This window comes from Thermobia domestica, chromosome 6 (genome assembly GCF_964235325.1).
Source record: "Thermobia domestica chromosome 6, izTheDome1.hap1.1, whole genome shotgun sequence".
NCBI classification, from domain to species: Eukaryota; Metazoa; Arthropoda; class Insecta; order Zygentoma; family Lepismatidae; genus Thermobia; species Thermobia domestica.
Genome location: NC_137459.1, coordinates 16,430,147 through 16,443,913, shown reverse-complemented (window position 1 = coordinate 16,443,913; position 13,767 = coordinate 16,430,147). Strand labels below are relative to the sequence as shown.

At 36.5% G+C, this 13,767-nt stretch overlaps 1 protein-coding gene across 2 annotated transcripts in view; it reads left to right on the top strand.

Moving 5' to 3' along the window:
- LOC145687852 (RUN domain-containing protein 1-like) overlaps nucleotides 1–13,064 on the top strand; it is a 46,874-nt gene extending 33,810 nt beyond the window's left edge. For both annotated transcript variants that reach the window (XM_081761334.1, XM_081761333.1), the window contains exons 8-11: nucleotides 8–105; nucleotides 4,291–4,489; nucleotides 5,412–5,618; nucleotides 11,594–13,064. In XM_081761334.1, coding sequence (XP_081617460.1) covers nucleotides 8–105; nucleotides 4,291–4,489; nucleotides 5,412–5,618; nucleotides 11,594–11,614 — 525 coding nt within the window. In that variant the 3' untranslated portion in view covers nucleotides 11,615–13,064. The remainder of the gene's footprint in view (nucleotides 1–7; nucleotides 106–4,290; nucleotides 4,490–5,411; nucleotides 5,619–11,593) is intronic.
- The last annotated feature ends 703 nt before the right edge of the window (nucleotides 13,065–13,767 follow it).

Sequence of the window (13,767 nt, the reverse complement as noted above, 5' to 3'; positions counted from 1 at the left end):
TTTTCAGAATCTCCTAAGTACTATTGGTAACATTATTGCTACCCATACTCCGTACAAAAGGACATACGACTCTCATTTCAAGGCATTCGTGTGTGCTGCTTTGAAGTAAGTATAGTTTCACCGTAATTTTTGTACACCTTCAACTCTAAGTAAATGTATTAAATGCATACCCTAATTCATGGACATTCCAGTATCTTTTATAGCATCCAATTGTTAATAATGCACTATATACATATAGAAACTTAGTTATCCCGCAGCTTGCTTTGTTCAAAGCCTTGAGACTGATGGACATGGAATTAATAATTTTTGAATTTGGCCTCTGCAAGCAAGCAACTCTTTACGAGAAGCAGGTATCCTAGAACTTGTTTTACTGCACGATCATCAAACACAGCTGAGACGTGTTCTTGGGGTTCCTGACACGTCCCTAGGCAATAGTAGCTTTGGATGTAATTTTTACCAACCAAATATAGGAGTTTGAATCGAATATTTTAATATGTACGTAAATCTAGATAAAGTGAAGCCGTTGACTGAATATTAAACTTCAAGATTTTTTTATAAGTATTTAAAAAGTATTGGAAGCATGAAAGCCGATTTTTTTTTGTTTTAGTATTTTAATGCGCCAGGTTCTAGTAGTAGGCTATACACATGCTGTAGAGTGATCTGCTGTGAGGTAGTTCAAAATATGAGCGAATGCAAATTTGTATCATCATCACCATCATAAGTATTCTGCCATTATTGGCAGATCACTTGCCGCAGCTATGAAGCTTCCATGCTCCACGGTTCTCCGCTAACCCCTTTGTCTTCACGTATGATCTTTCTGCTTTTGTCATCCATTAATTGTAGCTTCCTTCGCCCCTCTCTTTCTCTTTCCAGTCACCACACCCTCTAGCACGTTCCTCATGATACAATTTCTTAGTGTTCCAACCAGTTTCTCTTTCCCTTCTTAATATCTAAAAGTGTTCTTTTCTTCCCCACCATTTCTAACACCCTCTCCTTCGTTTTCCGCTCCACCCAAGTAATTCTTTCCATTCTTCTCCACACCTACATTTCGAAAGCTCCCAGTCGTTTTTCATCAAATATGTATAATGAAAAATAAAATTTGGTAGAATAATGAGGACAAATGGAGTATGGCTACTTCGTAAAACTTTAAGTGTTTGTTTACTATGGAAAATCTTGGATCAAACACGCCGTCCTGCATCGTATAGGTGAGGCTTTATCTTAAATGTGCCATTATCTTTTTTAGGGAAGGGATATCGAGATCCTACTTAAATTCTTAGGTATGAATTTTGTCGTTTATTTCGTTGTTTTTTAGTTGTGATAGGTCTTCTTTTTACTGATCTTCAGTTACTCAAAATACAGGGTGACACATGGGAGATGGACGGTTTTTAATGAAATAATACTCAGCCAATTTGAAAATTAATGCATGTTTATTTATACAAAATCAAAGTTCATTATTTGCCATTTTAGTTAACAAAGCTCATTACCTACCATTTCAGTTATTTGTGAAAAATAATGTCGTCAAAGTGATGTACATCATTTCAAATGCAGGACTAAAGTCTCTTCTCAACATCCTCCATCACACGGACTAACATCTCTGCAGGAATGGCAGCAATTTCTTGAATGATTGCATTCTTCAACTCACCCAAAGTTCGTGGTTTGTGGTTATAGACACAGGTCTTAAGGTACCCCACAGAAAAAAGTCACACACTGATAAGTCGGGAGACCTGGGAGGCCAAGGAATATTGCCAAAACGTGAGATAATCTGTCCAGGAAACATGCGTCTAAGAACTGTCATTGAAGTGTTCGCGGTGTGTGATGTTGCCCCATCCTGCTGGAACCAAACACGTTTTAAGGGGATTCGTCGTCTTCTTAGTTCTGGTTTCAAGAACGTTTCAAGCATACGAATGTATCGAGCCGAATTAACAGTAACTGGCCCCGTTCTCTTCGAAAAAGGTCCAATAATGCCAACAGATCCAAGAGCACACCAGACTGTTACTCTTTCAGAGTGTAGAGGACGCTGGCGAATAAGGTGTGGATGCTCTGGAGCCGAGTAGCGTCGGTTTTGCTTATTCACGGTCCCGTTTAAATGGAAATGAGCTTCATCGCTCATCAATAAAATTGCATTTTCATTTGATCCCAAAATCACTTGCATTCTGTAAGCAGTCTTCGCGTACAGCAAAATAAGTTGCCTTAAGTTGTTGGACAATGAGCATTTTGTAGGGATGGAATTTTAATTCTTTATGCAAAATTCGTCTAACCGATTCACGATTGATTCGTAGCTCACTAGCATGACGTCTAGCTGACCGTCCTGGGCTTCTGACTGCCGCTTCCCTTACCCTTTCAACATTTTCTGGTGTCGTTACACTGCATCTCGGGCCAGGATCCTTCTTATCCAGTATGTTTCCAGTCGATCTGAAGTTTTTCACCCATCTGAGGATTTTGTTACGGCTCGGAACAGCTCCATGTCGACCGACATTAAACCGCGCACGAAACAATCCCTGCGTAGCTGTAATACTCACCACTTCTCACGAAATTGTCATAGACAAACAATCGACGTTGCAAGTCCCACTGCTCCATAGTGACTGAGTAAATGAAATGGCGTCTTGTGTAGAGCAGAACTATCCCCACCACGACCACCTCTCACCACTGCACTCTCAGTACTACGCAGTTCAAAACCATCCGTCTCCCGTGTGTTACCCTGTATATATTTACTGTGAAACGTTTTGTTTTCAGCTCCAAAAGGCTTGTATAGTGACCGGCACGTAGCATGGCAGCTCAAGGTCACTGCAAAAACAGACGAATTCCGAACAGCGATCTTACCGTCAATCAGCTTTCCAATAACCGGCAGTGCTGCCAGTCCTACACAATTATTCCAGCATCCAATAACAAGAAGTACAGTCAATCACAGAGGAATTAATAACAGATAAAAAAGAATCCTTATAATAGAAATAATAAAAATAAATTAATAATGGCGTGTGTGCATGTATTTCCGTCTTAAAATTTATTTTGAGATCGAAGTGCATCATTTTATTCAAAATGATGGCATTTATATTTTGTAACCCATAATATTTTAATCCGGCAAAATGCCTAATATATTTAAATTTCATTACAACTATCCGGAAAATTGAACACGATTTGAAATAAATAACACTGTATATCTTTAGTTTAACACGAACAATCGCACCAATTTGTCGGAAAGAACATCTCCTTCGGGCAGAAAGATGTACATATACAGTTCTACATATTCAGTTAATTTATTTCGATATGTAGTTTATCAGTTTGTTAATGTGAGAGACGATCTATTGTATAATTTACTTACAAGTCTCTCTCCTCAGAATTACATACGTGAGCGATAGAAGCACGAAATTAGTCAGTTATAGGCTACGAAAGTTTAGGACTTTCGAATGATACAGAAGTAACGTTTACGATCTGTTTTCAAATGTTTCATTGGAATCAAAGTGTGCGTTGAAATATTCGAAGAAAAAAAGAAAAAGTCATAGATATTATACTTTATAAGCAAATGTATAAATGCGCTAATTGTCGACAGAGATGATATCATATTCATGGACTCTGTTCTTGTTATTAATATTTGAAATTGGCCCCGCGTGGCTAACACTCTTGCCTTTAGTACGAACGGTCCCGGGTTTGATTCCAAGTAGAGACACTCGGTCGACAAAGTGTAACAGCTTTTCCTAGCCTGCTATCATGACAGGATTTTCCTGTGTTTTCTTCATTCACACAGGCAAATGCTAGGATAACATACAAGTTCCAGGCCGATTTCTTTCTTTCTTCCCCCTTCCCTGGGTAATATACTCGCTGAGGGACGTCATCCCTCATATGTGATGGGCTTAAGGCTATAGTTGCCGATAATGCCCAGAAATATGTATAAATAAACAAATGAAATAAAACTTATTACGAAGAACGACCTGCAAATCAGTCATGTTCTTTTTAAAGAATCAATTGAAAAAGAATGTATTTTTACCGTAAATTTTGCTGCGAATCGATTCTGTGGGCATGATTTCCTCGCTCCATCTCTTATCTAGTTATATGTTTGTAAGATGTATACGTAGTTTCTGAAAGCATTTTTGACCTATGTTCTTTATCCTTGTATAATATGTTTGTTTTTTCTAAATAATTTTTGAAATTTTGTCTTTTCAACCCTCAACAGCCTTATTATTAAGTGTGTAATGTATGTTATAGAATTAACATGTTTGTATATTGTATTGTTTCGATGCCTATTTGAGCAAATCATGCAGACGTATGATTTCAATGTAATCAATATTTTCGTAGGGATCTTCGAGCCCGTCTCGAATTAGCAGTCGATCACGTAGCAGAATTAGCTGCAGTACAAGAAACCCCAGTTGATAGTGATTACACGTCGGATTCTGAAGATGTTCCTGTAGTGTTGTGTAACGAGAAACTAACCTCTGCAGTGAGGAAGGAATTGGCCGTCAGCATTCGTGATCTGCTTCAACATGGACTTATGCCTGTAAGTAATGCTCTTAAAACCTCGTTGCTGAGAATAAGCTGTTTGGCGAATGTCGATGTCTTTTACGCAATATACAGTATTAAAGGTTTTATTCAAGTTATTCGTTCTGTAGAGATCCTTGAGAGTTAAATGTTAGCGTAATAATCTTCGGTGTGTGAGACCGGATTTGATTCCTGGTGGGATATAATATAGTTCAAACCCACGTGGGTGTGTACGCGTGTGTGTGTTTTTGTTTTGTAGACGGTGAAATTTTGACTCCTGGTGATGGTTTACGAAAGATGGAATACAGTAGAGAGAACTAGGTGACAAGTTTTTGGATTTATTTGTTAATTGTTTTGAAGTTTAGCGTCCCTGTTCAGCAGCAAGACTATATTACATGAAATCTCTTGTTTAAAGTAAGACTCGAATCTTTATTCGTGTTTGTATCCGAGGCAAGCAATCCTAGCGAGATTCGAACCGGGATCACACGCTCAAAAGGTACGCGTGTTTAGCCACTTGGCTGTAAAGAAGGGAACTTACATGTATGCAGTTAACATATTGGTAAAGGGATAATTTAATAATATAAGTTTGTGTAATAAATCGAAATTGCAGTATTCTTTTGTGTGCTGTTAGATTCATTAGTGTTCAAGTGTAAAGATTGCAAATCGTTGAGAGTAATGTATTGGTGTAACATATAAAAACTAAGAATGAAAGTAGTAGAATTGGGGGATAAACATTATGCTCGGTAAAAGGGAAGTTGCAATGTACAAGATGAGATCCGGTATGTTATAAAACTAAGAGAAGTTCAGTTCTTATAAGAGAAGAATTAAAATGTAGTCAATGAAGAAAATAGATCACTATTCCAGGTATCTTTTTAAAAACTTGAATTGTGAGTTGGTTTTCTGTCTCTCTCTGTTCTAAGTTTGTGGTGTTGAAATTGCAGGTTGGCCAAAGCGTTAGTGTTGTTCCTTTCATTGGATGCTTTCCAACTGGGAGTCATTCTGCTGGAAAGATGATGCACGTGTGGGAATTGATTCTCAAGTATTATGAAATGAAGAATGGGGATATTTTTAATTCCACACCTGCGCGGAAACTGTCAAAAAGTTTCAATCTGGACATAGGTGGAGCAACGGCAGTCTCAAACAAACAGGTTTGAAACATTATTGTTAGTGATAGCACAGATAACCAGAACCACTTTGCTCATCTGTATCTGCTACGAATTATTCTAAAGATCGTTTTTAATGGTGTGACGACTACATGTTTTTTTTACTAAATCTGTAACAGGATACAGAAGATCAAATTGAGTACCTGTTGAGTTTGTGTATATTGATTTATAGTTTTACTTCTGTTTTTGGAAAGTAGTTAAGATTGAATATTATTCTATTCTTGTTCATAATTGACTTTGCTGTGCCTGAATTATGTTAAGATGTTTGATATCACCTACTTTAATTAGTTATGTTTTGATTAATTTGCAAAAATATTAGTCGATCCATCGATTTGAAGGCTATTCTCACGAGATAAGTACTTTGGACGGTGACTGTGCAACTTGAAAATCTTGTCATATATAGTCACTATTGAATGTTAAAGACCCTAAAAAGGTTTTTGAAGTATTTCTTATACGAAAGTGTAATTTTATTGTTTTTGCTTCAAAGCACTTTCTGTGAGTACTATTGGTACTTGTGCATACTGATTGTGTGACTGTCCATTAGTTTTGCTACAGTATTTGTCTTCCACTTTTGTGATGCAAAGCTATTATTAATTGAAGTAACGGATCTGTTATAGGCAGTGCTTTTTTGTCGAAGGCTGCTGGTACTCACCATGTATATGTTATTATAGCACCACACTTTTAACATATTGTAAGACACCAGTGTTGTCTCTAGATCTCTTCGTGCTTTTGGTATCAACCCACAGAGTGACAGCACTGGAACAGTCATGAGTCAACCAACATATTTGCTAGGATTAAACACTGTGAGAGGCGGTCCTACTATCCTCATGAATATCAGTGCAAAACTTAATGATTACTGCGAATGGCAAAAGAAACCAACGTGATAACCAAGCTCGGGAATCGAACTTGGAATCCGTTCAGCACCCGTGTATTGACAGCTTCGCTAATGTTAACGTGAATGCATACAAAACTATGTATACACAAATGCTATCTCCCGCAAATTGTGATGCGATTCAAATAAAACGGAGTTTTGCTCCAACCTCACCACAATAAATCACTATATTACAGGTTATATTGAAAACGGTATACTTCAGCAATTCATTCTATTATAGAAAGTATAGTATAAAGAAACTTATACTAAGCGGACTACGCACACAAGAGATGACGAAGAAATTAAAGAATCCAATGCATCTGCAATTTAATTTGATATATTTGACAAGTTATAGCTACATACTTACGTGGTTATTCTTGTTTAACAAAATTTAAAAAATATATATATATATATATTGAGTAGTACGTAACTACAAAAAGTGACAAGTCCAATTACTCCATCAATACTTAAGCACGAGCTAATTGCAGGTCTTAACTAAAGCGTGGCCGGCCATCTTTGAGGATAGTCTTTCGTTCTTCCCACTTTTCTCACTAATAAGTCCCACCCACGGGTCTAGAGCCGAGGCGTAAAATAAAGTCCCAAACCCCTCATAACATACGAATTTTTATTCATTTCGCCTGCACATGTATTCTCATTGGCTGGAGCCTTATTATGATGTATTAGCAGAGTCTGTAAGAGCATGGGGTCAGCTCCTTTGCCACGGGTAAGACTTAAACGTGAACAATGAGTCCATTATAATGTAAAAAGAAATGCAGAAATGAAACGAAATGCACTGCACAAACTAAAAGGTATATTCTCAAAAATTGGTTCATAATAAAGATCGCAATAAGTTGTTCATACAAGCAGAGATGACCCGGATGAAGTTACTATCCGGTTTATCTGAAAGAACCCACTTTCGTATACGTGTATTCGCTGGAAGATATTGCAATTGTGACCAAAGTGTGCTTAGATTAAATAGTATGTCGAGGGCTTCATTTTGCTGAGAATAATCGCGCAAACTGCGAATTTTGTTTAATGAAATGGAAATTTTAGCGGATGTGAAGGCATACGTCAAAATCCAAACAAGTGGAAGAAATTAGCAGGTAATGGCAACTGTTGATCGTATTACCCTTCAACTTTCAAACAAATTTCAGTAACTTTCAAACCTATTGAGTATGGAGTATTTACCTATGAGGTAGCCGGAATCTGAAAAGTTCTGTCAAGTTTTATTTATAGTTAACTGGCGGAATGTTGATAATGTGGCTAGAGAAACTAATTTGCTTATTTCTTTCAGACTGCTTCTGTTGAACAGTAGAGACTTCAAGTGTTATATCTGATATTGTGATAATAACAGTTTTACTCCTAAATTGTACTGCCTAGATCTAGTGAATAGCACTAAACTTCGAGTTTGCATTATTTTTGTACGCACGTAAACTAATACTCTTTAGCCGTCTACTGTAATCACTAGAGACCGAATGTTTAAGCACTAAAAACGTGGAAAATAGGCACTTATAATTCAGAGAATAGGGGCTAAAATGTGCACGTACTTAAAAATAGGCAGAGCTTCTTCGTGGCTAAGCAGTTGGCGTACTCACCTTTGGCGCAGGAGACCCGGGTTCGATTCCCGGCGGGAGCTCATGTGGTTCGGATTCCACGTTAATCAGTAGTTCCACGTCTCATATAGCCTCGCTGATAAACGGGACGCTAAACTCAAAATCAACTCAACTCAAAAATAGGCACCAAAATCTAACTAAAATTAATGCAATGACATCAGCACCGTAGCTTGGAACTTTTCCTGGCGCGGCAAGCATTAAAATTTGTGTTCCCCTAGAATAATATGAAATTTGCCTGTCCCTAAAATTTAGAACGTTAATAAATATCTTTCTTACTTCTGGGGGAGCCAGTTGACGCTTTGCTGGAAGTAGAGCCAAAATTACATTTATGTTTCATGTTAGGGTCATTTATTTTGTTCAGGCGAAGGGGGCAGCAGCTGTACCTTCATTATTTTTTCTTTTGGAAATTGTATCCCATGCTTCATTAGGTAAATTAATGGAGATTGACATAACTTAAGTCTTAAGAAATAATCATTTCTGAAGTTCTAATAGTAGACATTTTCCTAATTTGGCTGACATCACATTTTCATTGCATGTTACGTTTGCTGAATCTATTCCTTGCTTCATTTATACATTCATGTTCGTAACATATAAAAATGAAGTAAGGAACTTTTTATCTTATCCTCCCCGGGGAGCTTAAATGGGAAGTTTTCCTCTGCCTCCACAAGTTACCCCACTGAATGACACACAAAACCTGAAATAAAATGGTAAATAGTATTCAAGTAATTTAGAAACATACCTGATTGATGCTTGTAGGAATATATTCTTCTAAAGAAAGAGGCATGAAATTATTTCCATTATATTTACTAAATAAATTATTTATAGCTCTTTGTCACTTCATGCAGCTGTCCAGAGTTTCTGAACACTTTATTACTACACACAGCACTCAAAAGTTTTATAGCACTTTATCATAGCACACTACCACACACAAGAAATGAAAAAAAAAATTGTGGTCATTTTCGAGCAAATAGATGAATTAGTAAATGTATTTTAATTCAGTACACTTTGATAGTCTGCACAAGAAATCTTTAATTACGATTGCACCTGATAAGGTATTTTTTCAAGTTGTCAGTTGATAAATTGTATTCAGTCGTATAACACTTTAAAAAAAAAAAAATCGAAAATGATGTTTGTACTTTACAGATGTAGTCAAAGCATACTTGAAGGACATTTTGATCATATTCACTTTGAACAGTTTCACCTTGGAGCACTTGTCCAATTGCCTTTAATTGTAACATAAAGTTACCGAAAGATTTGCTATACATACTAATGGTTGTCAGGTCGATACCCGCCTATGAAATCTTTCGTCTTGGAGGATGGGGCAGGGTGGCTCAGTAGTAGAGGTCCCATCTGTGGTGTGAGGGGTCCCTAGTTTGATTCCAGGCCATGGGAGTTTGTAGTAACCAGCATAATGTCAGTGAGTTTTCTCGAGGTTTTCCCGTTTTCTTCTACATTCTCATTCCACCAATTCGTTCATACTCACTCACTTTCATTAATCATCTATCTCTTTTAGCCTAAAGGGTATAACCATGGGAAGTTAAATTAAAATTTTGTGTGGGTGTGTGTGTGTGTAACTTGGAAAAAACTAGTTTTCTAAATTATAAATGTGTATACAGGGTGTTTCAAAATAACACCGACAACGTTGGGGAGGTAATTCCTGATACTAGGATAAAACTAAAAATATAGATCAATCTGGGTGCACAAATGCTTCCTTTCGGAGTTATAGGCTGCCCAAAACATGAAAAAATGAACTTTAAAGGTCCATAACTCCAAAACTATGGGACCTAACGTAGTTGGGTCAAAATTTCATTTAGGAACTAATATGTGCGCTTTCCAAAAATACATATTTCAGAATCCTAAGGTACTCACGCAACAATTTTTATGGAAACAGTTTGGCTACGGGCATATAATTTGTTACCAACTACCTCTCTAAAAATTGTTGCGGAAGTACCGCAGGATTCTGAAACATAAATATTTGGATAGGACACGTAGTAGTTCCTAAATAGTCTTGACCCGACAACGGTAGGTCCCATAGAATTGGAGCTATGGATCTTTAAACTTCATTTTTTCATGTTTTTGGCAGTCTATAACTGAAAGGAAGCATTTGTGCATCCAAGTTGGTCTATACTTTCCGTCTTATCTTGATGTCAGGAATCACCTTTCAAACGTTGTCGGTGTTGTTTTGAAACAACCTGTATATGTATTCAAATACGAGGGTTTACCAGAAAGACTTCGTGTGATATGTGTAGAACAAGTCATGATTGAAAAGGGTTCATAGAACATACGAATATAGGATTAAAGTTTACGAGACCACAAATTTTAACCTATTTTTCAGACTCCATGCAAATCAGTTTCTCTATACCATCATTTTACTTGGTTGCTGCCAAGGTTCACAAGCCAGTGATTGCTGTATAATTACAAATTATTCATCCGTAATATGTTCATCATTATTCATTTTATGAATTTCAATGAGACTTAACTTTTTAGTATTCAAAATTTGTATTTTACTTGGCAGGATTGTAAATTTTCTCATACATATTCAAAACTTCTGACTCAGCAAATATCTCATGGCTTGTCTCACACTAGGCTACGAGTCGGGGAATTGGTTGTACACATATGTCATTGGTGGAAGGGGCCGAGAACTCGGTTATTGACTGACTGTAAATACCGTTGTGGCAACCAAGTTTAGCGTTGATCTAGAGAAACTAGTAAATGTGTGATTTATGGTTCCTGTGTGGAAAAATAAGTAGAAAGGTGTGGTATGAATTCAGTGAAATATTGACTCGCAACTTATTTTACGTAATTACTTTCTGAATGACCCTCGTAGCTGTCTATTAAAATAAGTTGTAAGGCAGGTGTCTACTTTCGCTGGCGACATTACTATAAAGGGAAGAGTAAAAAACGAAAGGACTGGAATTAACTTTTCTGTCCGTTAAGATAAGTGGTCTCTCTCGTACACAGAAATTCCTTTTATGAAAAATCTGCCCAAAGGAAAGAGCAAAATGATCTCAAATCCTTTAGCAAGGCAGCAGTGGCAGATTGTTTCCGCTTCCATCTCCTCACATAGATTATTTCAGCTTATAAGAACGAAAAATTCCCCGAGCATGACTGCGTAGTATACATTTGTACAATTTGTAATAGTTAACGTGCTCATCCCTTTTCATTTCTAGTAATATGTATTCTTACTCATAGAAGGAATTGAATCAGTCCTTTTCTAAAAATATATATATATTTTTAATTTGAACGTTAATAGGAACTGTTAATCTGAGCAATCAAGAGTATTTAGCAAGTTGAGTCTCCGGGATCAGGAGTATACGCAATTCTGTAATAGCACTACGTCTTTATGAACACGACTTGATGCCTTGAAGGTATAGCTAATCTTTCTTAAATTGAAAATATATTTGCAACTTCATTCTGCATTATACTAGTGAATCGTTCATGTATGTAATTCTGTTGATTATTTCTTCTTGTTTTAGGACTTACGGAAGAATTCATAGATGGAAATTGCGCCGGAAGTATTGGTGAGGTGTGTAGGAGGATAAAGTGAAACTAAAAAGTAATTCGTGGCGAAGTTTGCGCCATATTTACAGAACGATTTATAATTGTGACATTTGGTAGTGAATTTGGTTCCTTATTAACAGAATGAACATTATTCTGTTAAGTTTCACACTATGGTATGTTATTGTGAGCTGGTTTGTTCCAAGCTCATTTTAATTTAATGTAATATTTAATGTAGTTCCTTTTCTTGTAAAAAGGATTCCAGGAGTTTTTGGATCCTTGAAAAACTGTCACAGTTCAACTTCGAATTGTCATTGGATTTGTCTGTTCGTCAGTTCCAGAATATAAAAGACGGTTTTTAGTACTTACGAAGGAGTAAATTTTATTTTTTTATTGCAATGGGAAAGAAGCTCATTCATCTTGTTCCATTTTAATGATTTAAAAAAAAAAGAAAAAAATATTTCCTGCAGAGAGCATCCACGTTTTGTCTGCAGGCGATCTGATTAAAAGCCTAGCCATTTCTGCGCTTCGAATGAGTATTACAATTATTTGTAATCCAGCAGAATTGTCTTCATGGCATGAGGTCTACCATATCAGATTTATTCTGTGCAAACAGAAGAATGCTGTGGATCGTAGTAGCCCAGTGAACTTTGTACAATTTGTAGTAATTACAAATCCCTTCGATCTTCCAATTCATAGTCATTGATCTGCCAGTGATAGGGAGTGCATGGAACCTGTTACTGATTATACAGTATTACTTTCTTTTGTCAGCGAACAATCACATGAACTTTTTACTTTCTTTCAACAATAAATGACCATTTTCAGTCCATTGTTCGGTTTCAGTTGTACTGACACGAACGTCATTGTGAAATGTACTACAGGGTTTACAAAAGAAATCTAAAAAGAATAGCCATTGTTTTAATTTATTGTATTTCGAAGAATATCTAGCACTATTGCAGTAATATGTAATTGATTTTGTGAAGCATTTTTATTTACTGTACGTTCATTCAAGATTGAGAATAGCATCGTAAATATCGTTTCCGTTTTCTTTACATCTGTAATTTTGTGTTGTATCTCACCACTGTACTCAAACTGCAATACACATCACATCTATGTAAGAAAAACTTTCCTTTTAACATATACGTGCAACAAACGTGGCGTTAAACACAAAATTATTCTATGTTTGTAGCGTGTATCTGTGTGAATGTGAAGGGGTATATCTATCCAGTTAGACGGCCAGTGAATTTTGTCTACAAACTTTAGGATTGCCAATTAGAAATTGCAAACTACTGAGTCATGTGCAATGGAAAGCTTTAATAAGAATCTATTTGGCATTTTTTTGTTAAAACAAAAACTCAGGGATAAGTCATTTAAGTGTAATCTGATTACGTTGTTGAAAGAGTATATTTTAATATTAGTTAAATAAAATTATTTTTGTGCAAAAGTGAATGTCTTGATTTGTTTGTTTTTTGAATAAGGTTTAATACAGGTGGCACATGAATAGTTGACACATGTAATTGTTAGAGTATGACGAAAAAATATTTTTTGTTAAGTTTAAAATGACAAACAAGCGCCTTTTGGAGTTCCTCGAAATACGGGAATCAAGGTCACGGAAAGTTATCGTTAGGTAATAAAATTTATCGCAATTCTGCATTGCGAGGAAAAGAATGGCTGAACACGCACGTTTGTCCGTATTGCAGCGAACGAAAGTTTTTGTTTATATAAAACGATAATTATGCCTGTTGGTCTGTATGGTTGCGAAACATGGTCGCTTACTCTGAGGGAAGAACGTAGACTGAAAGTATTTGAGAATAAGATCTTGATACGAATATTCGGACGCAAGAGGAACGGAAATGGGGAATGGCGGAAACTTCATAACGAGGAACTACATAATTTATACGGTTTACCAAACATTATTAGGGTCATCGAATCTGGGAGGCTCACGTGACCAGGTCATGTAGCCAAAATGGAAAAAAGTAGAAACTCTTTCAAATTTTTAACTGACAGACCAATCGGAAAACGACCATTAGGAAAACCTAGACGCAGATAGGAGGAGAATATTAAGATGAATCTCGCAGAAATAGGAATATACAGTAGAAACTGTATCCAGTTGGCTAAGAATAGAAATCAGTGGAGAGCTTTCATGAACGCG